The sequence below is a fragment of the Pseudophryne corroboree genome, chromosome 5 (assembly GCF_028390025.1).
Source record: "Pseudophryne corroboree isolate aPseCor3 chromosome 5, aPseCor3.hap2, whole genome shotgun sequence".
In the NCBI taxonomy this organism is placed as follows: Eukaryota; Metazoa; Chordata; class Amphibia; order Anura; family Myobatrachidae; genus Pseudophryne; species Pseudophryne corroboree.
The window spans coordinates 4,166,283-4,193,133 of NC_086448.1; the positions used below are offsets into that span (position 1 = coordinate 4,166,283).

At 51.6% G+C, this 26,851-nt stretch overlaps 1 protein-coding gene across 1 annotated transcript in view; it reads right to left on the minus strand.

The window, feature by feature from the left end:
- Positions 1-26,851, minus strand: part of SLC52A2 (solute carrier family 52 member 2) — a 218,210-nt gene that overhangs the window by 78,651 nt on the left and 112,708 nt on the right. Inside the window, exon 5 of the mRNA XM_063921069.1 lies at positions 23,174-23,307. Within this exon, the coding sequence (XP_063777139.1) occupies positions 23,174-23,307 (134 nt within the window). The remainder of the gene's footprint in view (positions 1-23,173; positions 23,308-26,851) is intronic.

Consider the following 26,851-nt stretch of genomic DNA (forward strand, 5'->3'; position numbering starts at 1 on the left):
TGCAAGGAGCTTACATTACCATTTAACACCTTCCCCATATCCATCCAATCAGGTGTCGGCGCCGTCGGCGACGACACCACAGTCACTTGCACTTGTTCTGCCTCCACGTAACCGTCCTTGTCAAACATGTCGACACAAACGTACCGACACACCGCACACACCCAGGGAATGATCTAATTGAGGACAGGACCCCACAAGGCCTTTTGGGGAGACAGAGAGAGAGTATGCCAGCACACACCCCAGCGCTATATAACCCAGGGATTACACAGTAACTTAGTGTTTACCCAGTAGCTGCTGTTTATGATAATTTTGCGCCTAAATTTATGTGCCCCCCTCTCTTTTTACCCTTTTTCTACCTTGATACTGCAGGGGAGAGCCTGGGGAGCTCCCTCTCAGCAGAGCTGTGAAGAGAAAATGGCGCTGGTGAGTGCTGAGGGAGAAGGCCCCGCCCCCTCAGCGGCGGGCTTCAGTCCCGGGTCTGTGTAATAAAATGGCGGGGGCTCGTACATATATACAGTGCCCAGCTGTATATATGTGTCTTTTTGCCAAGAGGTATCCTAATTACTGCCCAGGGCGCCCCCCCCTGCGCCCTGCACCCTACAGTGACCGCAGTGTGTGGGCGCAATGGCGCACAGCTGCAGTGCTGTGCGCTACCTCATGTGAAGACAGGAGTCTTCTGCCGCCGATTTCGATGTCTTCTTGCTTCTGCCGGCTTCTGACTTCTGGCTCTGCGAGGGGGACGGCGGCGCGGCTCCGGGAACGGACGACAAGGTCAGGTACCTGTGTTCGATCCCTCTGGAGCTAATGGTGTCCAGTAGCCTAAGAAGCGCAACCTAGCCGCAGTTAGTAGGTTTTCTTCTCTCCCCTCAGTCCCACGTAGCAGAGAGTCTGTTGCCAGCAGAAGCTCTCTGAAAATAAAAAAACCTAACTAAAATACTTTCTTATTAGCAAGCTCAGGAGAGCTCACTAAAAGCACCCAGCTCTGGCCGGGCACAGATTCTAACTGAGGTCTGGAGGAGGGGCATAGAGGGAGGAGCCAGTGCACTCCAGGTAGTACTAAATCTTTTAGAGTGCCCAGTCTCCTGCGGAGCCCCGTCTATTCCCCATGGTCCTTACGGAGTCCCCAGCATCCACTAGGACGTTAGAGAAACATCTTTTATTGCAATAATCATATAATTAATACTTTTGGTCACCCTTGGGTGTAACCTTGCATCATCGTAGTCGACACTGGAGTCAGAATCCGTGTCGGTATCAGTGTCTGCTATTTGGGATAGGGGACGTTTTTGGGACCCTGAAGGGCCCTGTGACACCGTCAAAGCCATTGATTGACTCCCTGTATTATCCCTGGACTCTGCTTTGTCTAATCTCTTATGTAATAAAGCCACATTTGCATTTAAAACATTCCACATGTCCAACCAATCAGGTGTCGGCGTTGCCGACGGAGACACCACAATCATCTGCTCCACCTCCTCCTTAGATGAGCCTTCCGCTTCAGACATGCCGACACACGCGTACCGACACCCCCCCACACACAGGGATATATTTATATGGAGACAGTTCCCCAATAAGGCCCTTTGGAGACAGAGAGAGAGTATGCCAGCACACACCCAGCGCCAACTGACACTGGAAACAAAATTCCAGATAAACAGCGCTTTTATATAATTATATGTATATATACACACTCACTGCGCCATACAAGTGCCCCCCCTCCCCTCTTATTTGCCCTTTGTCACCGTGTTCAGCAGGGGAGAGTCCGGGGAGCCAGCTTCTCTGCAGTGTGCGGTGGAGAAAATGGCGCTGGTTAGTTCTGTGGGATCAAGCTCCGCCCCCTCAGCGGCGGCCTTCGGTCCCGCTCAATTTTTCAATACTGGCGGGGGATTATAATATATACTGCCTCCGCGGCCTATATATGCCTGTTAGCCAGTCCTAGAGGTTTATTATTGCTGCCCAGGGCGCCCCCCCCTGCGCCCTGCACCCATCAGTGCCTGCAGTGTGTGTTGTGTGTGGGAGCAATGGCGCGCAGCGTTACCTCAGAGAAGATTTGAAGTCTTCTGCCGCCTTTGAAGTCTTCTTTCTTCTTATACTCACCCGGCTTCTATCTTCCGGCTCTGTGAGGAGGACGGCGGCTCTGGGACAAACAGCGAGGGTGAGACCTGCGTTCCGACCCTCTGGAGCTAATGGTGTCCAGTAGCCTAAGAAGCAGAGCCTATCATTTAAGTAGGTCTGCTTCTCTCTCCTCAGTCCCTCGATGCAGGGAGCCTGTTGCCAGCAGAGCTCCCTGAAAATAAAAAACCTAACAAAATACTTTTTCAGAGAAACTCAGGAGAGCTCCCCTGTAATGCACCCAGTCTCCTCTGGGCACAGGATCTAACTGAGGTCTGGAGGAGGGGCATAGAGGGAGGAGCCAGTTCACACCCATCTAAAGTCTTAGAGTGCCCATGTCTCCTGCGGAGCCCGTCTATACCCCATGGTCCTTACGGAGTCCCCAGCATCCTCTAGGACGTAAGAGAAAGTTACCTTACATTTCTTTTCCTTATAGAAATAAGTCTTCTCCTGAGGTACAGGAGGGGCTTCCGTAACTTCTAAGACCTCCTTTATAGCAACAATCATATATTGTATGTTTTTTGCCAATTTAGGATCTACCTCCCTGGAATCACTATCGTCGACACTAGAATCAGAGTCCGTGTCGGTATCAGTATGTACAATGTTTGCAAACGGTCTCTTATGTGACCCAGAGGGATCGCCTGCGGATGAGACAGCAGAACCCTGAAAAATCACATCTTCCACTGATTTTCTCCAGCTTTCTGCTTGAGACTCAGACTTATCCAATCTCTTACTGATATGATTCACACTATCACGTAATTCTTTCACCCATTCAGGCTCTTGGTGTGACGGCAGCGCCACCACATTACAACTCTGTGTCCCTAAAATGGATCCCTCAGGGGAAGAGCTCCCTGCCTCAGACATGTCACACACGTGCACAAACACACCACAGACACTCCGGGACTTATAGGGGACAGACCCACAGTAAAATCTGTCAGAGGGACACAGATAGGAGCAGCCAGTTCACAAACCCAGCACCAGTAACACAATGCCTGTGAAACATAAAATGCCCACTGACATGCAGCGCTTTTTCATAATGTAAATACACAATGTAAAGCACCAATTTCACTGTGCCCCCCTGTTTTGCACCCCGATACATGTATTCAGTAGTGGAGGAGGACCAGCGTGGTCTCTGCAGCCTGAGGAGAGAGAGAAAATGGCGCTGAGCAGTGTGCTGGCTGACTGAGGAGGAAGCTCCGCCCCTGCAATGGCGTGTTTCTCCTCAGAGATTCTGATATTATTTATACTGGCGGGGGTAGGGCTGTGCCATGGCATCTTATGCCCCTTTCTACCAGTTTTGATTAGGTTTCATGCTGCCCCCGGGGAACCCCCCGCGCCCTGCACCCTGCAGTGCCTGTGTTGTGTGGGCAGTATGGCGTGCTGCGCTACTGCCATCCGCGCGGCACCTTTAGCCGTCACCTTGATTGAAGATCTATCTTCTTACACTCACCTGTCTTCTGACTTCTGGCTCTGTGAGGGGGGTGACGGCATGCTGTGGGAGTGAGCATTTAGACATGGCTAGCGTTCAGTTCCCTTCAGGAGCTAATGGTGTCCTGTCAGCCAGAAGCAGAGCCATGAAACTCTTTAGGAAGTTGGTTCCTACTTTTGCCCCCTCAGTCCCACAAAACAGGGAGACTGTTGCCAGCAGTTCTCCCTGAAAATAAAAACCTAACAAAAAAGTATTTTCAGAGAAACTCAGTAGAGCTCCCCTGGAGTGCATCCAGTCTGCCTGGGCACATTTCTAAAACGGAGGTCTGGAGGAGGGGCATAGAGGGAGGAGCCAGTTCACAACCTTTGAAAAGTCTTAAAGTGCCCATGGCTCCTGTGGAACAGTCTATACCCCATGGTACTGAAGTGGACCCCAGCATCCTCTAGGACGTATGAGAAATAAGTAACTCTAACTCTGTTTTGGAAATATTAAGTTTGAGGTGGTGAGATGTCATCCAGGATGAAATGTTAGAAAGGCATTCAGTGACCCTGACCAATACAGATGGTGACAAATCTGGGTATAGATAGGTTTGAGATTAGATAGACAGAGAGATAGACAGACAGAAATTTGAATATCATCTTCATACAGATGATACTGAAATCCAAAAGAGCGGATTAGTTTCCCAAGAGATGAGGTAAAGATAGAAAAAAGCAGAGGACCTAAGACTGAGCCTTGTGGTACTCCAACTGATAGAGGTAGAGAAGAGGAGGTAGAATCAGAGAAGCGGACACTGAAGGAGCGATTAGATAAGTAGGATGAGACCAGGATAGGACAGTGTCCTGAGGACCTAGGGATGTAGTGTCTGTATGAGAGGTCACAGTGTCACATGCAGCAGAGACACCAGAGAGGAGAACACAGAGAGAGCGATTAGATAAGTAGGATGAGACCAGGATAGGACAGTGTCCTGAGGACCTAGGGATGTAGTGTCTGTATGAGGAGAGGTCACAGTGTCACATGCAGCAGAGACACCAGAGAGGGGAACACAGAAGGCGATTAGATAAGTAGAATGAGTCCAGGATAGGACAGTGTCCTGAGGACCTAGGGATGTAGTGTCTGTATGAGGAGAGGTCACAGTGTCACATGCAGCAGAGACCCAGAGAGGGGAACACTGAGAGAGCGATTAGATAAGTAGGATGAGACCAGGATAGGACAGTGTCCTGAGGACCTAGGGATGTAGTGTCTGTATGAGGAGAGGTCACAGTGTCACATGCAGCAGAGACACCAGAGAGGGGAACACTGAGAGAGCGATTAGATAAGTAGGATGAGACCAGGATAGGACAGTGTCCTGAGGACCTAGGGATGTAGTGTCTGTATGAGGAGAGGTCACAGTGTCACATGCAGCAGAGACACCAGAGAGGGGAACACTGAGAGAGCGATTAGATAAGTAGGATGAGACCAGGATAGGACAGTGTCCTGAGGACCTAGGGATGTAGTGTCTGTATGAGGAGAGGTCACAGTGTCACATGCAGCAGAGACACCAGAGAGGGGAACACTGAGAGAGCGATTAGATAAGTAGGATGAGACCAGGATAAGACAGTCTCCTGAGGACCTAGGGATGTAGTGTCTGTATGAGGAGAGGTCACAGTGTCACATGCAGCAGAGACACCAGAGAGGAGAACACTGAGAGAGCGATTAGATAAGTAGGATGAGACCAGGATAGGACAGTGTCCTGAGGACCTAGGGATGTAGTGTCTGTATGAGGAGAGGTCACAGTGTCACATGCAGCAGAGACACCAGAGAGGGGAACACAGAGAGCGATTAGATAAGTAGGATGAGACCAGGATAGGACAGTGTCCTGAGGACCTAGGGATGTAGTGTCTGTATGAGGAGAGGTCACAGTGTCACATGCAGCAGAGACACCAGAGAGGAGAACACTGAGAGAGCGATTAGATAAGTAGGATGAGACCAGGATAGGACAGTGCCCTGAGGACCTAGGGATGTAGTGTCTGTATGAGGAGAGGTCACAGTGTCACATGCAGCAGAGACACCAGAGAGGGGAACACAGAGAGCGATTAGATAAGTAGGATGAGACCAGGATAGGACAGTGTCCTGAGGACCTAGGGATGTAGTGTCTGTATGAGGAGAGGTCACAGTGTCACATGCAGCAGAGACACCAGAGAGGGGAACACAGAGAGCGATTAGATAAGTAGGATGAGACCAGGATAGGACAGTGTCCTGAGGACCTAGGGATGTAGTGTCTGTATGAGGAGAGGTCACAGTGTCACATGCAGCAGAGACACCAGAGAGGAGAACACTGAGAGAGCGATTAGATAAGTAGGATGAGACCAGGATAGGACAGTGCCCTGAGGACCTAGGGATGTAGTGTCTGTATGAGGAGAGGTCACAGTGTCACATGCAGCAGAGACACCAGAGAGGGGAACACAGAGAGCGATTAGATAAGTAGGATGAGACCAGGATAGGACAGTGTCCTGAGGACCTAGGGATGTAGTGTCTGTATGAGGAGAGGTCACAGTGTCACATGCAGCAGAGACACCAGAGAGGAGAACACTGAGAGAGCGATTAGATAAGTAGAATGAGACCAGGATAGGACAGTGTCCTGAGGACCTAGGGATGTAGTGTCTGTATGAGGTGAGGCCACAGTGTCACATGTAGCAGAGACACCAGGGAGGGGAACACTGAGAGAGCGATTAGATAAGTAGGATGAGACCCAGGATAGGACAGTGTCCTGAGGACCTAGGGATATAGTGTCTGTATGAAAGGTCACAGTGTTACATGCAGCAGAGACACCAGAGAGGGGAACACTGAGAGAGCGATTAGATAAGTAGGATGAGACCAGGATAGGACAGTGTCCTGAGGACCTAGGGATGTAGTGTCTGTATGAGGAGAGGTCACAGTGTCACATGCAGCAGAGACACCAGAGAGGGGAACACTGAGAGAGCGATTAGATAAGTAGGATGAGACCAGGATAGGACAGTGTCCTGAGGACCTAGGGATGTAGTGTCTGTATGAGGAGAGGTCACAGTGTCACATGCAGCAGAGACACCAGAGAGGGGAACACTGAGAGAGCGATTAGATAAGTAGGATGAGACCAGGATAGGACAGTGACCTGAGGACCTAGGAATGTAGTGTCTGTATGAGGAGAGGTCACAGTGTCGCATGCAGCAGAGACACCAGAGAGGGGAACACAGAGAGAGATTAGATAAGTAGGATGAGACCAGGATAGGACAGTGCCCTGAGGACCTAGGGATGTAGTGTCTGTATGAGGAGAGGTCACAGTGTCACATGCAGCAGAGACACCAGAGAGGGGAACACTGAGAGAGCGATTAGATAAGTAGGATGAGACCAGGATAGGACAGTGTCCTGAGGACCTAGGGATGTAGTGTCTGTATGAGGAGAGGTCACAGTGTCACATGCAGCAGAGACACCAGAGAGGGGAACACTGAGAGAGCGATTAGATTAGTAGGATGAGACCAGGATAGGACAGTGTCTTGAGGACCTAGGGGTGTAGTGTCTGTATGAGGAGAGGTCACAGTGTCACATGCAGCAGAGACACCAGAGAGAGGGGAACATTGAGAGAGCGATTAGATAAGTAGGATGAGACCAGGATAGGACAGTGTCCTGAGGACCTAGGGGTGTAGTGTCTGTATGAGGAGAGGTCACAGTGTCACATGCAGCAGAGACACCAGAGAGGGGAACACTGAGAGAGCGATTAGATAAGTAGGATGAGACCAGGATAGGACAGTGTCCTGAGGACCTAGGGATGTAGTGTCTGTATGAGGAGAGGTCATCATAGTGTCACATGCAGCAGAGACACAGAGAGGGGAACACTGAGAGAGTGATTAGATAAGTAGGATGAGACCAGGATAGGACAGTGTCCTGAGGACCTAGGGATGTAGTGTCTGTATGAGGAGAGGTCACAGTGTCACATGCAGCAGAGACACCAGAGAGGGGAACATTGAGAGAGCGATTAGATAAGTAGGATGAGACCAGGATAGGACAGTGTCCTGAGTACCTAGGGATGTAGTGTCTGTATGAGGAGAGGTCATCATAGTGTCACATGCAGCAGAGACACAGAGAGGGGAACACTGAGAGAGTGATTAGATAAGTAGGATGAGACCAGGATAGGACAGTGTCCTGAGGACCTAGGGATGTAGTGTCTGTATGAGGAGAGGTCACAGTGTCACATGCAGCAGAGACACCAGATAGGGGAACACAGAAAGCGATTAGATAAGTAGGATGAGACCCAGGATAGGACAGTGTCCTGAGGACCTAGGGATGTAGTGTCTGTATGAGGAGAGGTCACAGTGTCACATGCAGCAGAGACCAGAGAGGGGAACACTGAGAGGGATTAGATAAGTAGGATGAGACCCAGGATAGGACAGTGTCCTGATGACCTAGGGATGTAGTGTCTGTATGAGGAGGTCACAGTGTCACATGCAGCAGAGACATCAGAGAGGGGAACACTGAGAGAGTGATTAGTTAAGTAGGATGAGACCAGGATAGGACAGTGCCTTGAGGACCTAGGGATGTAGTGTCTGTATGAGGAGAGGTCAGTGTCACATGCAGCAGAGACACCAGAGAGGGGAACACAGAGAGTGATTAGATAAGTAGGATGAGACCAGGATAGGACAGTGTCCTGAGGACCTAGGGATGTAGTGTCTGTATGAGGAGAGGTCACAGTGTCACATGCAGCAGAGACACCAGAGAGGGGAACACAGAGAGAGATTAGATAAGTAGGATGAGACCAGGATAGGACAGTGACCTGAGGACCTAGGAATGTAGTGTCTGTATGAGGAGAGGTCACAGTATCACATGCAGCAGAGACACCAGAGAGGGGAACACTGAGAGAGCGATTAGATAAGTAGGATGAGACCAGGATAGGACAGTGTCCTGAGGACCTAGGGATGTAGTGTCTGTATGAGGAGAGGTCACAGTGTCACATGCAGCAGAGACACCAGAGAGAGGGGAACACTGAGAGAGCGATTAGATAAGTAGGATGAGACCAGGATAGGACAGTGTCCTGAGGACCTAGGTATGTAGTGTCTGTATGAGGAGAGGTCACAGTGTCACATGCAGCAGAGACACCAGAGAGGAGAACACAGAGAGCGATTAGATAAGTAGGATGAGACCAGGATAGGACAGTGTCCTGAGGACCTAGGGATGTAGTGTCTGTATGAGGAGAGGTCACAGTGTCACATGCAGCAGAGACACCAGAGAGGGGAACACAGAGAGCGATTAGATAAGTAGGATGAGACCAGGATAGGACAGTGTCCTGAGGACCTAGGGATGTAGTGTCTGTATGAGGAGAGGTCACAGTGTCACATGCAGCAGAGACACCAGAGAGGGGAACACTGAGAGAGCGATTAGATAAGTAGGATGAGACCAGGATAGGACAGTGTCCTGAGGACCTAGGGATGTAGTGTCTGTATGAGGAGAGGTCACAGTGTCACATGCAACAGAGACACCAGAGAGAGGGGAACACAGAGAGCGATTAGATAAGTAGGATGAGACCCAAGATAGGACAGTGTCCTGAGGACCTAGGGATGTATTGTCTGTATGAGGAGAGGTCACAGTGTCACATGCAGCAGAAACACCAGAGAGGGGAACACAGAGAGCGATTAGATAAGTAGGATGAGACCAGGATAGGACAGTGTCCTGAGGACCTAGGGATGTAGTGTCTGTATGAGGAGAGGTCACAGTGTCACATGCAACAGAGACACCAGAGAGAGGGGAACACAGAGAGCGATTAGATAAGTAGGATGAGACCCAAGATAGGACAGTGTCCTGAGGACCTAGGGATGTATTGTCTGTATGAGGAGAGGTCACAGTGTCACATGCAGCAGAAACACCAGAGAGGGGAACACAGAGAGCGATTAGATAAGTAGGATGAGACCAGGATAGGACAGTGTCCTGAGGACCTAGGGATGTAGTGTCTGTATGAGGAGAGGTCACAGTGTCACATGCAGCAGAGACACCAGAGAGGAGAACACAGAGAGCGATTAGATAAGTAGGATGAGACCAGGATAGGACAGTGTCCTGAGGACCTAGGGGTGTAGTGTCTGTATGAGGAGAGGTCACAGTGTCACATGCAGCAGAGACACCAGAGAGGGGAACACTGAGAGAGCGATTAGATAAGTAGGATGAGACCAGGATAGGACAGTGTCCTGAGGACCTAGGGATGTAGTGTCTGTATGAGGAGAGGTCACAGTGTCACATGCAGCAGAGACACCAGAGAGGGGAACACTGAGAGCAATTAGATAAGTAGGATGAGACTAGGATAGGACAGTGTCCTGAGTACCTAGGGATGTAGTGTCTGTATGAGGAGAGGTCATCATAGTGTCACATGCAGCAGAGACACAGAGAGGGGAACACTGAGAGAGTGATTAGATAAGTAGGATGAGACCAGGATAGGACAGTGTCCTAAGGACCTAGGGATGTAGTGTCTGTATGAGGAGAGGTCACAGTGTCACATGCAGCAGAGACACCAGATAGGGGAACACAGAAAGCGATTAGATAAGTAGGATGAGACCCAGGATAGGACAGTGTCCTGAGGACCTAGGGATGTAGTGTCTGTATGAGGAGAGGTCACAGTGTCACATGCAGCAGAGACACCAGAGAGGGGAACACAGAGAGCGATTAGATAAGTAGGATGAGACCAGGATAGGACAGTGTCCTGAGGACCTAGGGATGCAGTGTCTGTATGAGGAGAGGTCACAGTGTCACATGCAGCAGAGACACCAGAGAGGGGAACACTGAGAGAGCGATTAGATAAGTAGGATGAGACCAGGATAGGACAGTGTCCTGAGGACCTAGGGATGTAGTGTCTGTATGAGGAGGTCACAGTGTCACATGCAGCAGAGACATCAGAGAGGGGAACACTGAGAGAGTGATTAGTTAAGTAGGATGAGACCAGGATAGGACAGTGCCCTGAGGACCTAGGGATGTAGTGTCTGTATGAGGAGAGGTCACAGTGTCACGTGCAGCAGAGACACCAGAGAGGGGAACACTGAGAGAGCGATTAGATAAGTAGGATGAGACCAGGATAGGACAGTGCCCTGAGGACCTAGGGATGTAGTGTCTGTATGAGGAGAGGTCAGTGTCACATGCAGCAGAGACACCAGAGAGGGGAACACTGAGAGAGCGATTAGATAAGTAGGATGAGACCAGGATAGGACAGTGCCCTGAGGACCTAGGGATGTAGTGTCTGTATGAGGAGAGGTCACAGTGTCACATGCAGCAGAGACCAGAGAGGGGAACACAGAGGGATTAGATAAGTAGGATGAGACCCAGGATAGGACAGTGTCCTGAGGACCTAGGGATGTAGTGTCTGTATGAGGAGAGGTCACAGTGTCACATGCAGCAGAGACACCAGAGAGGGGAACACAGAGAGCGATTAGATAAGTAGGATGAGACCAGGATAGGACAGTGTCCTGAGGACCTAGGGATGTAGTGTCTGTATGAGGAGGTCACAGTGTCACATGCAGCAGAGACATCAGAGAGGGGAACACTGAGAGAGTGATTAGTTAAGTAGGATGAGACCAGGATAGGACAGTGCCTTGAGGACCTAGGGATGTAGTGTCTGTATGAGGAGAGGTCAGTGTCACATGCAGCAGAGACACCAGAGAGGGGAACACAGAGAGTGATTAGATAAGTAGGATGAGACCAGGATAGGACAGTGTCCTGAGGACCTAGGGATGTAGTGTCTGTATGAGGAGAGGTCACAGTGTCACATGCAGCAGAGACACCAGAGAGGGGAACACAGAGAGAGATTAGATAAGTAGGATGAGACCAGGATAGGACAGTGACCTGAGGACCTAGGAATGTAGTGTCTGTATGAGGAGAGGTCACAGTATCACATGCAGCAGAGACACCAGAGAGGGGAACACAGAGAGCGATTAGATAAGTAGGATGAGACCAGGATAGGACAGTGTCCTGAGGACCTAGGGATGTAGTGTCTGTATGAGGAGAGGTCACAGTGTCACATGCAGCAGAGACACCAGAGAGGGGAACACAGAGAGCGATTAGATAAGTAGGATGAGACCAGGATAGGACAGTGTCCTGAGGACCTAGGAATGTAGTGTCTGTATGAGGAGAGGTCAGTGTCACATGCAGCAGAGACACCAGAGAGAGGGGAACACTGAGAGAGTGATTAGATAAGTAGGATGAGACCCAGGATAGGACAGTGTCCTGAGGACCTAGGGATGTAGTGTCTGTATGAGGAGAGGTCACAGTGTCACATGCAGCAGAGACACCAGAGAGGGGAACACAGAGAGCGATTAGATAAGTAGGATGAGACCAGGATAGGACAGTGTCCTGAGGACCTAGGGATGCAGTGTCTGTATGAGGAGAGGTCACAGTGTCACATGCAGCAGAGACACCAGAGAGGGGAACACTGAGAGAGCGATTAGATAAGTAGGATGAGACCAGGATAGGACAGTGTCCTGAGGACCTAGAGATGTAGTGTCTGTATGAGGAGGTCACAGTGTCACATGCAGCAGAGACACCAGAGAGGGGAACACTGAGAGAGTGATTAGTTAAGTAGGATGAGACCAGGATAGGACAGTGCCCTGAGGACCTAGGGATGTAGTGTCTGTATGAGGAGAGGTCACAGTGTCACATGCAGCAGAGACACCAGAGAGGGGAACACTGAGAGAGCGATTAGATAAGTAGGATGAGACCAGGATAGGACAGTGCCCTGAGGACCTAGGGATGTAGTGTCTGTATGAGGAGAGGTCAGTGTCACATGCAGCAGAGACACCAGAGAGGGGAACACAGAGAGCGATTAGATAAGTAGGATGAGACCAGGATAGGACAGTGCCCTGAGGACCTAGGGATGTAGTGTCTGTATGAGGAGAGGTCACAGTGTCACATGCAGCAGAGACCAGAGAGGGGAACACTGAGAGGGATTAGATAAGTAGGATGAGACCCAGGATAGGACAGTGTCCTGAGGACCTAGGGATGTAGTGTCTGTATGAGGAGAGGTCACAGTGTCACATGCAGCAGAGACACCAGAGAGGGGAACACTGAGAGAGCGATTAGATAAGTAGGATGAGACCAGGATAGGACAGTGTCCTGAGGACCTAGGGATGTAGTGTCTGTATGAGGAGGTCACAGTGTCACATGCAGCAGAGACATCAGAGAGGGGAACACTGAGAGAGTGATTAGTTAAGTAGGATGAGACCAGGATAGGACAGTGCCTTGAGGACCTAGGGATGTAGTGTCTGTATGAGGAGAGGTCAGTGTCACATGCAGCAGAGACACCAGAGAGGGGAACACAGAGAGAGATTAGATAAGTAGGATGAGACCAGGATAGGACAGTGTCCTGAGGACCTAGGGATGTAGTGTCTGTATGAGGAGAGGTCACAGTGTCACATGCAGCAGAGACACCAGAGAGAGGGGAACACTGAGAGAGCGATTAGATAAGTAGGATGAGACCAGGATAGGACAGTGTCCTGAGGACCTAGGGATGTAGTGTCTGTATGAGGAGAGGTCACAGTGTCACATGCAGCAGAGACACCAGAGAGGGGAACACAGAGAGCGATTAGATAAGTAGGATGAGACCAGGATAGGACAGTGTCCTGAGGACCTAGGGATGTAGTGTCTGTATGAGGAGAGGTCACAGTGTCACATGCAGCAGAGACACCAGAGAGAGGGGAACACTGAGAGAGGGATTAGATAAGTAGGATGAGACCAGGATAGGACAGTGTCCTGAGGACCTAGGGATTGTAGTGTGGTCACAGTGTCACATGCAGCAGAGACACCAGAGAGGGGAACACTGAGAGAGGGATTAGATAAGTAGGATGAGACCAGGATAGGACAGTGTCCTGAGGACCTAGGGATTGTAGTGTGGTCACAGTGTCACATGCAGCAGAGACACCAGAGAGGGGAACACTGAGAGAGCGATTAGATAAGTAGGATGAGACCAGGATAGGACAGTGTCCTGAGGACCTAGGGGTGTAGTGTCTGTATGAGGAGAGGTCACAGTGTCACATGCAGCAGAGACACCAGAGAGGGGAACACTGAGAGAGGGATTAGATAAGTAGGATGAGACCAGGATAGGACAGTGTCCTGAGGACCTAGGGATGTAGTGTCTGTATGAGGAGAGGTCACAGTGTCACATGCAGCAGAGACACCAGAGAGGGGAACACTGAGAGTGATTAGATAAGTAGGATGAGACCAGGATAGGACAGTGTCCTGAGGACCTAGGGATTGTAGTGTGGTCACAGTGTCACATGCAGCAGAGAGATGTAGAAGAATAAGTACTGAGTAATGGCCTTTATATCTAGCAGCGACCAGATCATTCATTACTATAGTCAGTGCTGTCTCTGTGGAGTGCTGGGATGAAATCCTGACTGAAGTGGGTCCAATAAACTGTGTGAGGAGAGTGTAGGAGAGTCTCTGAAGTAGTTTGGAGAGACATGGTAGCTGAGAGATGGGACAGTAGTTTGAGAGAGTGTTAGGGTCAGAATTCTGGGGTCTATTCATGAAGCAGTGAGAAGAGTGGGGAAGTTGCTCATGGCAACCAATCAGCTGCTCTATACAATTGTATAGTATTTAAATTATAAATGTTACCTCAATGCTGCTTGTTTGCCATGGTCAACTTCTCCACACTTATCACTGCTTCATGAATAGACCCCTTAGCATTTTCAGTATGGGAGTAATCCCTGCATGCTTGTACAGGGAAGGAAAGATACCAGTAGAAAGAGATTACAGATGTTAGTTAAGGTTGGGATGAGAACAGGAGACAGATGTACTGACGTGTGAGGGTGTAGGATGAAGAGGAGAGGCAGTGGAGTAGGAGGATGAGAACAGGAGACCGAGATGTACTGACGTGTGAGGGTGTAGGATGAAGAGGAGAGGTAGTAGAGTAAGAGGATGATAACAGGAGAAAGATATTTACTGACGTGTGAGGGTGTAGGATGAAGAGGAGAGGTAGTAGAGTAGGAGGATGAGAACAGGAGACAGAAATGTACTGACGTGTGAGGGTGTAGGATGAAGAGGAGAGGTAGTAGAGTAGGAGGATGAGAACAGGAGACAGAAATGTACCGACGTCTGAGGGTGTAGGATGAAGAGGAGAGGTAGTGGAGTAGGAGGATGAGAACAGGAGACAGATGTACTGACGTGTGAGGGTGTAGGATGAAGAGGAGAGGCAGTAGAGTAGGAGGATGAGAACAGGAGACAGATGTACTGACGTTTTAGGGTGTAGGATGAAGAGGAGAGGTAGTAGAGTAGGAGGATGAGAACAGGAGAAAGATATTTACTGACGTGTGAGGGTGTAGGATGAGGAGGAGAGGTAGTGGAGTAGGAGGATGAGAACAGGAGGCAGATGTACTGACGTGTGAGGGTGTAGGATGAAGAGAAGAAGTAGTAGAGTAGGAGGATGAGAACAGGAGACATATGTACTGACGTGTGAGGGTGTAGGATGAAGAGGAGAGGTAGTGGAGTAGGAGGATGAGAACAGGAGACAGATGTACTGACGTGTGAGGGTGTAGGATGAAGAGGAGAGGTAGTGGCGTAGGAGGATGAGAACAGGAGACAGATGTACTGACGTGTGAGGGTGTGGGATGAAGAGGAGAGGTAGTGGGGTAGGAGGATGAGAACAGGAGGCAGATGTACGGACGTGTGAGGGTGTAGGATGAAGAGGAGAAGGTAGTAGAGTAGGAGGATGAGAACAGGAGACAGATGTACTGACGTGTGAGGGTGTAGGATGAAGAGGAGAGGTAGTGGAGTAGGAGGATGAGAACAGGAGACAGATGTACTGACGTGTGAGGGTGTAGGATGAAGAGAAGAGGTAGTGGAGTAGGAGGATGAGAACAGGAGGCAGATGTACGGACATGTGAGGGTGTAGGATGAAGAGGAGAAGGTAGTAGAGTAGGAGGATGAGAACAGGAGACAGATGTACTGACGTGTGAGGGTGTAGGATGAAGAGGAGAGGTAGTGGAGTAGGAGGATGAGCACAGGAGATAGATTTACTGACGTGTGAGGGTGTAGGATGAGGAGGAGAGGTAGTAGAGTAGGAAGATGAGAACAGGAGACAGATTTACTGACGTATGAGGGTGTAGGATGAGGAGGAGAGGTAGTAGAGTAGGAAGATGAGAACAGGAGACAGATTTACTGACGTGTGAGGGTGTAGGATGAGGAGGAGAGGCAGTGGAGTAGGAGGATGAGAACAGGAGAAATATATTTACTGACGTGTGAGGGTGTAGGATGAGGAGGAGAGGTAGTGGAGTAGGAGGATGAGAACAGGAGACAGATGTACTGACGTGCGAGGGTGTAGGATGAAGAGGAGAGGTAGTAGAGTAGGAGGATGAGAACAGGAGACGGAGATGTACTGACGTGTGAGGGTGTAGGATGAAGAGAAGAAGTAGTAGAGTAGGAGGATGAGAACAGGAGGCAGATGTACTGACGTGTGAGGGTGTAGGATGAGGAGGAGAGGTAGTAGAGTAGGAGGATGAGAACAGGAGGCAGATGTACTGACGTGTGAGGGTGTAGGATGAGGAGGAGAGGTAGTAGAGTAGGAGGATGAGAACAGGAGGCAGATGTACTGACGTGTGAGGGTGTAGGATGAGGAGGAGAGGTAGTGGGGTAGGAGGATGAGAACAGGAGACAGATGTACTGACGTGTGAGGGTGTAGGATGAAGAGGAGAGGCAGTGGAGTAGTAGGATGAGAACAGGAGACAGATGTACTGACGTTTGAGGGTGTAGGATTTAGAGGAGAGGCAGTGGAGTAGGAGTATGAGAACAGGAGACGGAGATGTACTGACGTGTGAGGGTGTATGATTAGGAGGAGAGGTAGTGGAGTAGGAGGATGAGAACAGGAGACAGATGTACTGACGTGTGAGGGTGTAGGATGAAGAGGAGAGGCAGTGGGGTAGGAGGATGAGAACAGGAGACAGATGTACTGACGTGTGAGGGTGTAGGATGAAGAGGAGAGGCAGTAGAGTAGGAAGATGAGAACAGGAGACAGATTTACTGACGTGTGAGGGTGTAGGATGAGGAGGAGAGGCAGTGGAGTAGGAGGATGAGAACAGGAGACAGATGTACTGACGTGTGAGGGTGTAGGATGAGGAGGAGAGGCAGTGGAGTAGTAGGATGAGAACAGGAGACAGATGTACTGACGTGTGAGGGTGTAGGATGAAGAGGAGAGGCAGTGGAGTAGGAGGATGAGAACAGGAGACAGATGTACTGACGTGTGAGGGTGTAGGATTAGGAGGAGAGGTAGTAGAGTAGGAGGATGAGAACAGGAGAAAGATATTTACTGACGTGTGAGGGTGTAGGATGAAGAGGAGAGGCAGTGGAGTACGAGGATGAGAACAGGAGACATATGTACTGACGTGTGAGGGTGTAGGATGAGGAGGAAAGGTAGTGGAGTACGAGGATGAGAACAGGAGACAGATGTACTGACGTGTGAGGGTGTAGGATGAAGAGGAGAGGTAGTGGAGTAGGAGGATGAGAACAGGAGACAGATGTACTGACGTGTGAGGGTTTAGGATGAAGAGAAGAAGTAGTACAGTAGGAGGATGAGAACAGGAGGCATATGTACTGACGTGTGAGGCTGTAGGATGAAGAGGAGAGGCAGTGGAGTAGGAGGATGAGAACAGGAGACAGAGATGTACTGACGTATGAGGGTGTAGGATGAAGAGGAGTGGCAGTGGAGTAGGAGGATGAGAACAGGAGACAGATGTACTGACGTGTGAGGGTGTAGGATGAAGAGGAGTGGCAGTGGAGTAGGAGGATGAGAACAGGAGACAGATGTACTGACGTGTGAGGTTGTAGGATGAAGAGGAGAGGTAGTAGAGTAGGAGGATGAGAACAGGAGACAGATGTACTGACGTGTGAGGGTGTAGGATGAAGAGGAGAGGCAGTGGAGTAGGAGGATGAGAACAGGAGACAGATGTACTGACGTGTGAGGGTGTAGGATGAAGAGGAGAGGTAGTAGAGTAGGAGGATGAGAACAGGAGACAGATGTACTGACGTGTAAGGGTGTAGGATGAGGAGGAGAGGTAGTAGAGTAGGAGGATGAGAATAGGAGACCGATGTACTGACGTGTGAGGGTGTAGGATGAAGAGAAGAAGTAGTAGAGTAGGAGGATGAGAACAGGAGGCAGATGTACTGACGTGTGAGGGTGTAGGATGAAGAGGAGAGGTAGTGGAGTAGGAGGATGAGAACAGGAGACAGATGTACTGACGTGTGAGGGTGTAGGATGAGGAGGAAAGGTAGTAGAGTAGGAGGATGAGAACAGGAGACAGATGTACTGACGTGTAAGGGTGTAGGATGAGGAGGAGAGGTAGTAGAGTAGGAGGATGAGAATAGGAGACCGATGTACTGACGTGTAAGGGTGTAGGATGAAGAGAAGAAGTAGTAGAGTAGGAGGATGAGAACAGGAGGCAGATGTACTGACGTGTGAGGGTGTAGGATGAAGAGGAGAGGTAGTGGAGTAGGAGGATGAGAACAGGAGACAGATGTACTGACGTGTGAGGGTGTAGGATGAGGAGGAGAGGTAGTAGAGTAGGAGGATGAGAACAGGAGAAAGATATTTACTGACGTGTGAGGGTGTAGGATGAGGAGGAGAGGTAGTAGAGTAGGAGGATGAGAATAGGAGACCGATGTACTGACGTGTAAGGGTGTAGGATGAAGAGAAGAAGTAGTAGAGTAGGAGGATGAGAACAGGAGGCAGATGTACTGACGTGTGAGGGTGTAGGATGAAGAGGAGAGGTAGTGGAGTAGGAGGATGAGAACAGGAGAAAGATATTTACTGACGTGTGAGGGTGTAGGATGAAGAGGAGAGGTAGTAGAGTAGGAGGATGAGAACAGGAGGCATATGTACTGACGTGTGAGGCTGTAGGATGAAGAGGAGAGGCAGTGGAGTAGGAGGATGAGAACAGGAGACAGAGATGTACTGACGTGTGAGGGTGTAGGATGAAGAGGAGAGGTAGTAGAGTAGGAGGATGAGAACAGGAGACAGATGTACTGACGTGTGAGGGTGTAGGATGAAGAGGAGAGGCAGTGGAGTAGGAGGATGAGAACAGGAGACAGAGATGTACTGACGTGTGAGGGTGTAGGATGAGGAGGAGAGGTAGTGGAGTAGGAGGATGAGAACAGGAGACAGATGTATTGACGTGTGAGGGTGTAGGATGAAGAGGAGAGGCAGTGGAGTAGGAGGATGAGAACAGGAGACAGATGTACTGACGTGTGAGGGTGTAGGATGAAGAGGAGTGGCAGTGGAGTAGGAGGATGAGAACAGGAGACAGATGTACTGACGTGTGAGGGTGTAGGATGAAGATGAGAGGCAGTGGAGTAGGAGGATGAGAACAGGAGACAGATGTACTGACGTGTGAGGGTGTAGGATGAAGAGGAGGAGGAGTAGTAGTAGTAGTAGTAGTAGTAGTAGTAGTAGTAGTAGTGTAGCAGGATGAGAACAGGAGACCAAGATGTACTGACGTGTGAGGGTGTAGGATGAAGAGGAGAGGCAGTAGAGTAGGAGGATGAGAACAGGAGACAGATGTACTGACGTGTGAGGGTGTAGGATGAAGAGGAGAGGTAGTGGAGTAGGAGGATGAGAACAGGAGACAGATGTACTGACGTGTGAGGGTGTAGGATGAAGAGGAGAGGCAGTGGAGTAGGAGGATGAGAACAGGAGACAGATGTACTGACGTGTGAGGGTGTAGGATGAAGAAGAAGAGGAGTAGGAGTAGTAGTAGTAGTAGTAGTAGTAGTAGAGTAGCAGGATGAGAACAGGAGACCAAGATGTACTGACGTGTGAGGGTGTAGGATGAAGAGGAGAGGCAGTAGAGTAGGAGGATGAGAACAGGAGACAGATGTACAGACGTGTGAGGGTGTAGGATGAAAAGGAGAGGAAGTGGAGTAGGAGGATGAGAACAGGAGACCGAGATGTACTGACGTGTGAGGGTGTAGGATGAGGAGGAGAGGTAGTCGAGTAGGAGGATGAGAACAGGAGACAGATGTACTGACGTGTGAGGGTGTAGGATGGGGAGGAGAGTTAGTAGAGTAGGAGGATGAGTACAGGAGACAGATGTACTGACGTGTGAGGGTGTAGGATGAAGAGGAGGAGTAGTAGTAGAGTAGGAGGATGAGAACAGGAGACAGATGTACGGACGTGTGAGGGTGTAGGATGAGGAGGAGAGGTAGTAGAGTAGGAGGATGAGAACAGGAGACAGATGTACTGACGTGTGAGGGTGTAGGATGAAGAGGAGAGGTAGTGGAGTAGGAGGATGAGAACAGGAGACAGATGTACTGACGTGTGAGGGTGTAGGATGAAGAGGAGAGGTAGTAGAGTAGGAGGATAAGAACTGAAGACAGATGTACTGACGTGTGAGGGTGTAGGATGAAGATGAGAGGTAGTAGAGTAGGAGGATGAGAACAGGAGACAGATGTACTGACGTGTGAGGGTGTAGGATGAAGAGGAGAGGTAGTGGAGTAGGAGCATGAGAACAGGAGACAGATGTACTGACGTGTGAGGGTGTAGGATGAGGAGGAGAGGTAGTAGAGTAGGAGAATGAGAACAGGAGAAAGATATTTACTGACGCGTGAGGGTGTAGGATGAAGAGGAGAGGCAGTGGAGTAAGAGGATGAGAACAGGAGACCGAGATGTACTGACGTGTGAGGGTGTAGGATGAAGAGGAGAGGTAGTGGTCTCATTATATCCAACTACTGCAACTAATCCATGCCCTCATTATCTCGCGCAGTGACTACTGCAACTAATCCATGGCCTCATTATCTCCCGCAGTGATTACTTCAACTAATGCATGCCCTCATCATCTCCCGCAGAGATTACTGCAACTAATCCATGCCCCCATTATGTCCCGCAGTGACTACTGCAACTAATCCATGCCCTCATTATCTCCAACTACTGCAACTAATCCATGCCCTCATTATCTCCCACAGTGACTACTGCAACTAATCCATGCCCTCATTATCTCCCGCAGTGATTACTTCAACTAATGCATGCCCTCATTATCTCCCGCAGAGATTACTGCAACTAATCCATGCCCTCATTATGTCCCGCAGTGACTACTGCAACTAATCCATGCCCTCATTATGTCCCGCAGTGACTACTGCAACTAATTCATGTCCTCATTATCTCCAACTACTGCAACTAATCCATGCCCTCATTATCTCCTGCAGTGACTACTGCAACTAATCCATGCCCTCATTATCTCCTGCAGTGACTACTGCAACTAATCCATGCCCTCATTATGTCCCGCAGTGACTACTGCAACTAATCCATGCCCTCATTATCTCCGACTACTGCAAATAATCCATGCCCTCATTATCTCCGACTACTGCAACTAATCCATGCCCTCATTATCTCCCACAGTGACTACTGCAACTAATCCATGCCCTCATTATCTCCCGCAGTGACTACTGCAACTAATCCATGCCCTCATTATCTCCGACTACTGCAACTAATCCATGTCCTCATTATCTCCAACTACTGCAACTAATCCATGCCCTCATTATCTCCTGCAGTGACTACTGCAACTAATCCATGCCCTCATTATCTCCCGCAGTGACTACTGCAACTAATCCATGCCCTCATTATCTCCAACTACTGCAACTAATCCATGCCCTCATTATCTCCCACAGTGACTACTGCAACTAATCCATGCCCTCATTATCTCCGACTACTGCAACTAATCCATGCCCTCATTATCTCCAACTACTGCAACTAATCCATGCCCTCATTATCTCCCACAGTGACTACTGCAACTGATCCATGCCCTCATTATCTCCAGCAGTGACTACTGCAACTAATCCATTCCCTCATAATCTCCCACAGTGACTACTGCAACTAATCCATGCCCTCATTATCTCCGACTACTGCAACTAATCCATGCCCTCATTATCTCCCACAGTGACTACTGCAACTAATCCATGCCCTCATTATCTCCGACTACTGCAACTAATCCATGCCCTCATTATCTCCCACAGTGACTACTGCAACTAATCCATGCCCTCATTATCTCCTGCAGTGACTACTGCAACTAATCCATGCCCTCATTATCTCCGACTACTGCAACTAATCCATGCCCTCATTATCTCCCACAGTGACTACTGCAACTAATCCATGCCCTCATTATCTCCGACTACTGCAACTAATCCATGCCCTCATTATCTCCCACAGTGACTACTGCAACTAATCCATGCCCTCATTATCTCCTGCAGTGACTACTGCAACTAATCCATGCCCTCATTATCTCCGACTACTGCAACTAATCCATGCCCTCATTATCTCCCACAGTGACTACTGCAACTAATCCATGCCCTCATTATCTCCTGCAGTGACTACTGCAACTAATCCATGCCCTCATTATCTCCGACTACTGCAACTAATCCATGCCCTCATTATCTCCAACTACTGCAACTAATCCATGCCCTCATTATCTCCTGCAGTGACTACTGCAACTAATCCATGCCCTCTTTATCTCCCGCAGTGACTACTGCAACTAATCCATGCCCTCATTATCTCCGACTACTGCAACTAATCCATGCCCTCATTATCTCCAACTACTGCAACTAATCCATGCCCTCATTATCTCCCACAGTGACTACTGCAACTAATCCATGCCCTCATTATCTCCGACTACTGCAACTAATCCATGCCCTCATTATCTCCCGCAGTGACTACTGCAACTCATCCATGCCCTCATTATCTCCGCTGTGATTACTTCAATTGTCTCTTGGCTGGTCTTAACCAAACTGTCACCCCTACAATCTATGCTCAGTGCAGCGATCCTCACAGAGCATTCTGCTATTGATGTGGTAGTGCTTATGGCAGTGGCACACGGGCAGTGGCAGTGCTTATGGTAGTGTCACATGGGCAGGAGCAGTGCTTATGGTAGTGTCACACGGGCAGTGGCAGTGCTTATGGTAGTGTCACACGGGCAGTGGCAGTGCTTATGGTAGTGTCACACGGGCAGTGGCAGTGCTTATGGTAGTGTCACACGGGCAGTGGCAGTGCTTATGGCAGTGTCACACGGGCAGTGGTAGTGCTTATGGCAGTGCTTGTGGTAGTGTCACACGGGAAGTGATTTTGCGGCCCGGTTGTACCGTCACTATTGCTAAATGATCAGAATAAACCAGCTTAAAACAGAGTTCCCTAAAAAAAAGGCCTCAGGGAACCCTAACAGTGCATGTTTTCCATATTTCCTCTCTGCAGCACAGGTATACTCAATACTGACAGATATTATACTAATTCCGATAGGCTCTACACACTGGGCGATATTAGTGAAAGATAATGAATGAGATACCGTTCATATCTTTCAGTGTGGAGGCACCAGTGATGAATGATGCGCGTTCATCGCTGGTGCCCCGCCGCTTGTGCATCCAGGCCAATATGGACGATCTTGTCCATATGTGCCTGCACTGCTATGCATCGCGCCGTGTGTAGGGCCCTTAAGAGTAATCCTCAGTGTTTCCTGTATATTGTGCAAGACATGCTATGGTACAACGGACGGATGGACAGAGGCAGCATGCAGCAGACACACGGAGGGATTGTAGTGTAGGGATCAGCCTGTGTATCTGGCTGGGTGGGGATCCTGGAAGGAAGCTTGGGGCCCGTTCTGTACTACACATAAGACGGCAGTGGGGACCTCTCACCTTCTGCAAGCTCGTTCACAACAACAGGAAGCTCCACCCACAAGGAGTTCACAGACACCCAGGAGCCCATGCCAAATAGGGCCACAAGGGAATGTGTGATGAGTGCGTGGACGGTCACCCCCATGTTCTGAGTTCTGCACGAGAACAAGACAACAACGTATTACACAGTGCCTCCTTCTACAGCACCTCCTCTTCCCAGTGCCTCCCAAACCCTGCTCACACAGTGCCTCCCCCACACAGCACCTCCCCCCACACAGCACCTCCCCCCACCCAGATCACACAGTGCGCCCTCCCACCCTGATCACACAGTGCGCCCTCCCACCCAGCTCACACAGCGCCTCCCCCCACCCTGCTCACACAGTGAGTCCTCTCACCCTGCTCACACACTGCATCCTCTCACCCAGCGCCTCCCCCCACCCTGCTCACACAGTGCGTCCTCCAACCCAGCTCACACAGCGTCTCCCCCCACCCTGCTCACACAGTGCGTCCTCTCACCCAGCTCACACAGCGTCTCCCCCCACCCTGCTCACACAGTGCGTCCTCTCACCCAGCGTCTCCCCCCACCCTGCTCACACAGTGCGTCCTCTCACCCAGCTCACACAGCGTCTCCCCCCACCCTGCTCACACAGTGCGTCCTCTCACCCTGCTCACACAGTGCGCCCTCCCACCCTGCTCACACAGTGCGCCCTCCCACCCAGCGCCTCCTTTTTCCCAGTGCCTCCCCCAACCCAGCTCACACAGCGCCTCCCCCCACCCTGCTCACACAGTGCGTCCTCTCACCCAGCTCACACAGCACCTCCCCCCACCCTGCTCACAGTGCGTCCTCTCACCCTGCTCACACAGTGCGCCCTCCTACCCTGCTCACACAGTGCGCCCTCCCACCCAGCGCCTCCTTTTTCCCAGTGCCTCCCCCAACCCAGCTCACACAGCGCCTCCCCCCACCCTGCTCACACAGTGCGCCCTCCCACCTAGCGCCTCTTTTCCCAGTGCCTCCCCCAACCCAGCTCACACAGCGCCTCCCCCCACCCAGCTCACACAGTGCGTCCTCCCACCCTGCTCACACAGCGCCTCCTTTCTCCCAGTGCCTCCCCCCACCCAGATCACACAGTGCGTCCTCCTATTCTGCTCACACAGCGCCTCCCCCCACCCAGATCACACAGTGCGTCCTCCCATTCTGCTCACACAGTGCCTCCTTTTTCCCAGTGCCTCCCCCCACCCAGATCACACAGTGCATCCTCTCACCCTGCTCACAGCGCCTCCTCCCACCCTGCTCACACAGCGCCTCCCCCCACCCAGATCACACAGTGCGCCCTCCCACCCTGCTCACAGTGCGTCCTCTCACCCTGCTCAAAGCGCCTCCTCCCACCCTGCTCACACAGCGTCTCCCACACACAGCGCCTCCTTTTTCCCAGTGCCTCCCCCCACCCAAATCACACAGTGCGTCCTCCCATTCTGCTCACACAGCGCCTCCTTTTCCCAGTGCCTCCCCCCACCCAGATCACACAATGCGTCCTCTCACCCTGCTCACACAGTGCCTCCCCCCACCCAGATCACACAGTGCGTCCCCCACACAGCACCTCCCCCAACCCAGCTCACACAGTGCGTCCTATCACCCTGCTCACACAGCACCTCCCCCACACAGCGCCTCCTTTTTCCCAGTGCCTCCCCCCACCCAGATCACACAGTGCGCCCTCCCACCCTGCTCACACAGTGTCTCCCACACAGCGCCTCCTTTTCCCCAGTGCCTCCCCCCACCCAGATCATACAGCGCATCACCCACACAGCGCCTCCCCCCACCCAGATCACACAGTGCGCCCTCCCACCCTGCTCACACAGCGTCTCCCACACACAGCGCCTCCTTTTTTCCAGTGCCTCCCCCAACCGAGCTCACACAGTGCGCCCTCCTACCCTGCTCACACAGCGCCTCCTTTTTCCCAGTGCCTCCCCCCACCCAGGTCACACAGTGCGCCCTCCCACCCTGCTCACACAGCGCCTCTTTTCCCAGTGCCTCCCCCAACCCAGCTCACACAGTGCGCCCTCCCACCCTGCTCACACAGCGCCTCCTTTTTCCCAGTGCCTCCCCCCACCCAGATCACAGTGCGCCCTCCCACCCTGCTCACACAGCACCTCCCCCAACCCAGCTTACACAGTGCGTCCTCCCACCCTGCTCACACAGCGCCTCCCCACACCCTGCTCACACAGCACCTCCCCCACACAGCGCCTCCTGTTTCCCAGTGCCTCCCCCCACCCAGATCACAGTGCGTCCTCCCATTCTGCTCACACAGCGCCTCCCCCCATCCAGATCACACAGTGCGTCCTCTCACCCTGCTCACAGCGCCTCCTCCCACCCAGATCACACAGTGCGTCCTCTCACCCTGCTCACACAGCGCCCCCCCCCCCACCCAGATCTCACAGTGCACCCTTCCACCCTACTCACACAGCACCTCCCCCACACAGCGCCTCCTTTTTCCCAGTGCCTCCCCCCACCCAGATCACAGAGCGTCCTCCCATTCTGCTCACACACAGCGCCATCCCCTACCCAGATCACACAGTGCTTCCTCTCACCCTGCTCACAGCGCCTCCCCACACCCTGCTCACACAGCGCCTCCCCCCCACCCTGCTCACACAGTGCGCCCTCCAACCCTGCTCACACAGCGCCTCCCCCCCACCCTGCTCACACAGTGCGCCCTCCAACCCTGCTCACACAGCGCCTCCCCCCACCCAGATCACACAGTGCGCCCTCCCACCCTGCTCACACAGCGTCTTCCACACACAGCGCCTCCTTTTTCCCAGTGCCTCCCCCCACCCAGATCACAGTGTGTCCTCCCATTCTGCTCACACAGCGCCTCCTTTTTCCCAGTGCCTCCCCCCACCCAAATCACACAGTGCGTCCTCTCACCCTGCTCACAGCGCCTCCTTTTTCCCAGTGCCTCCCCCCACCCAGATCACACAGTGCGCCCTCCCACCCTGCTCACACAGCGTCTCCCACACACAGCGCCTCCTTTTTCCCAGTGCCTCCCCCCACCCAGATCATACAGCGCATCACCCACACAGCACCTCCCCCCACCCAGATCACACAGTGCGCCCTCCAACCCTGCTCACACAGCGTCTCCCACACACAGCGTCTCCTTTTTCCCAGTGCCTCCCCCCACCCAAATCACACAGTTCGTCCTCCCATTCTGCTCACACAGCGCCTCCTTTTCCCAGTGCCTCCCCCCACCCAGATCACACAGTGCATCCTCTCACCCAGATCACACAGTGCGTCTCCCACACAGCACCTCCCCCAACCCAGCTCACACAGTGCGTCCTCTCACCCTGCTCACACAGCACCTCCCCCACACAGCGCCTCCTTTTTCCCAGTGCCTCCCCCCACCCAGATCACACAGTGCGTCCTCTCACCCAGCGTCTCCCACACACAGAGCCTCCTTTTTCCCAGTGCCTCCCCCACCCAGATCACACAGTGCGCCCTCCCACCCGGCTCACACAGTGTCTCCCACACAGCGCCTCCTTTTCCCCAGTGCCTCCCCCCACCCAGATCATACAGCGCATCACCCACACAGCGCCTCCCCCCACCCAGATCACACAGTGCGCCCTCCCACCCTGCCCACACCCTGCTCACACAGCGCCTCCCCCCCCACCCTGCTCACACAGTGTGCCCTCCAACCCTGCTCACACAGC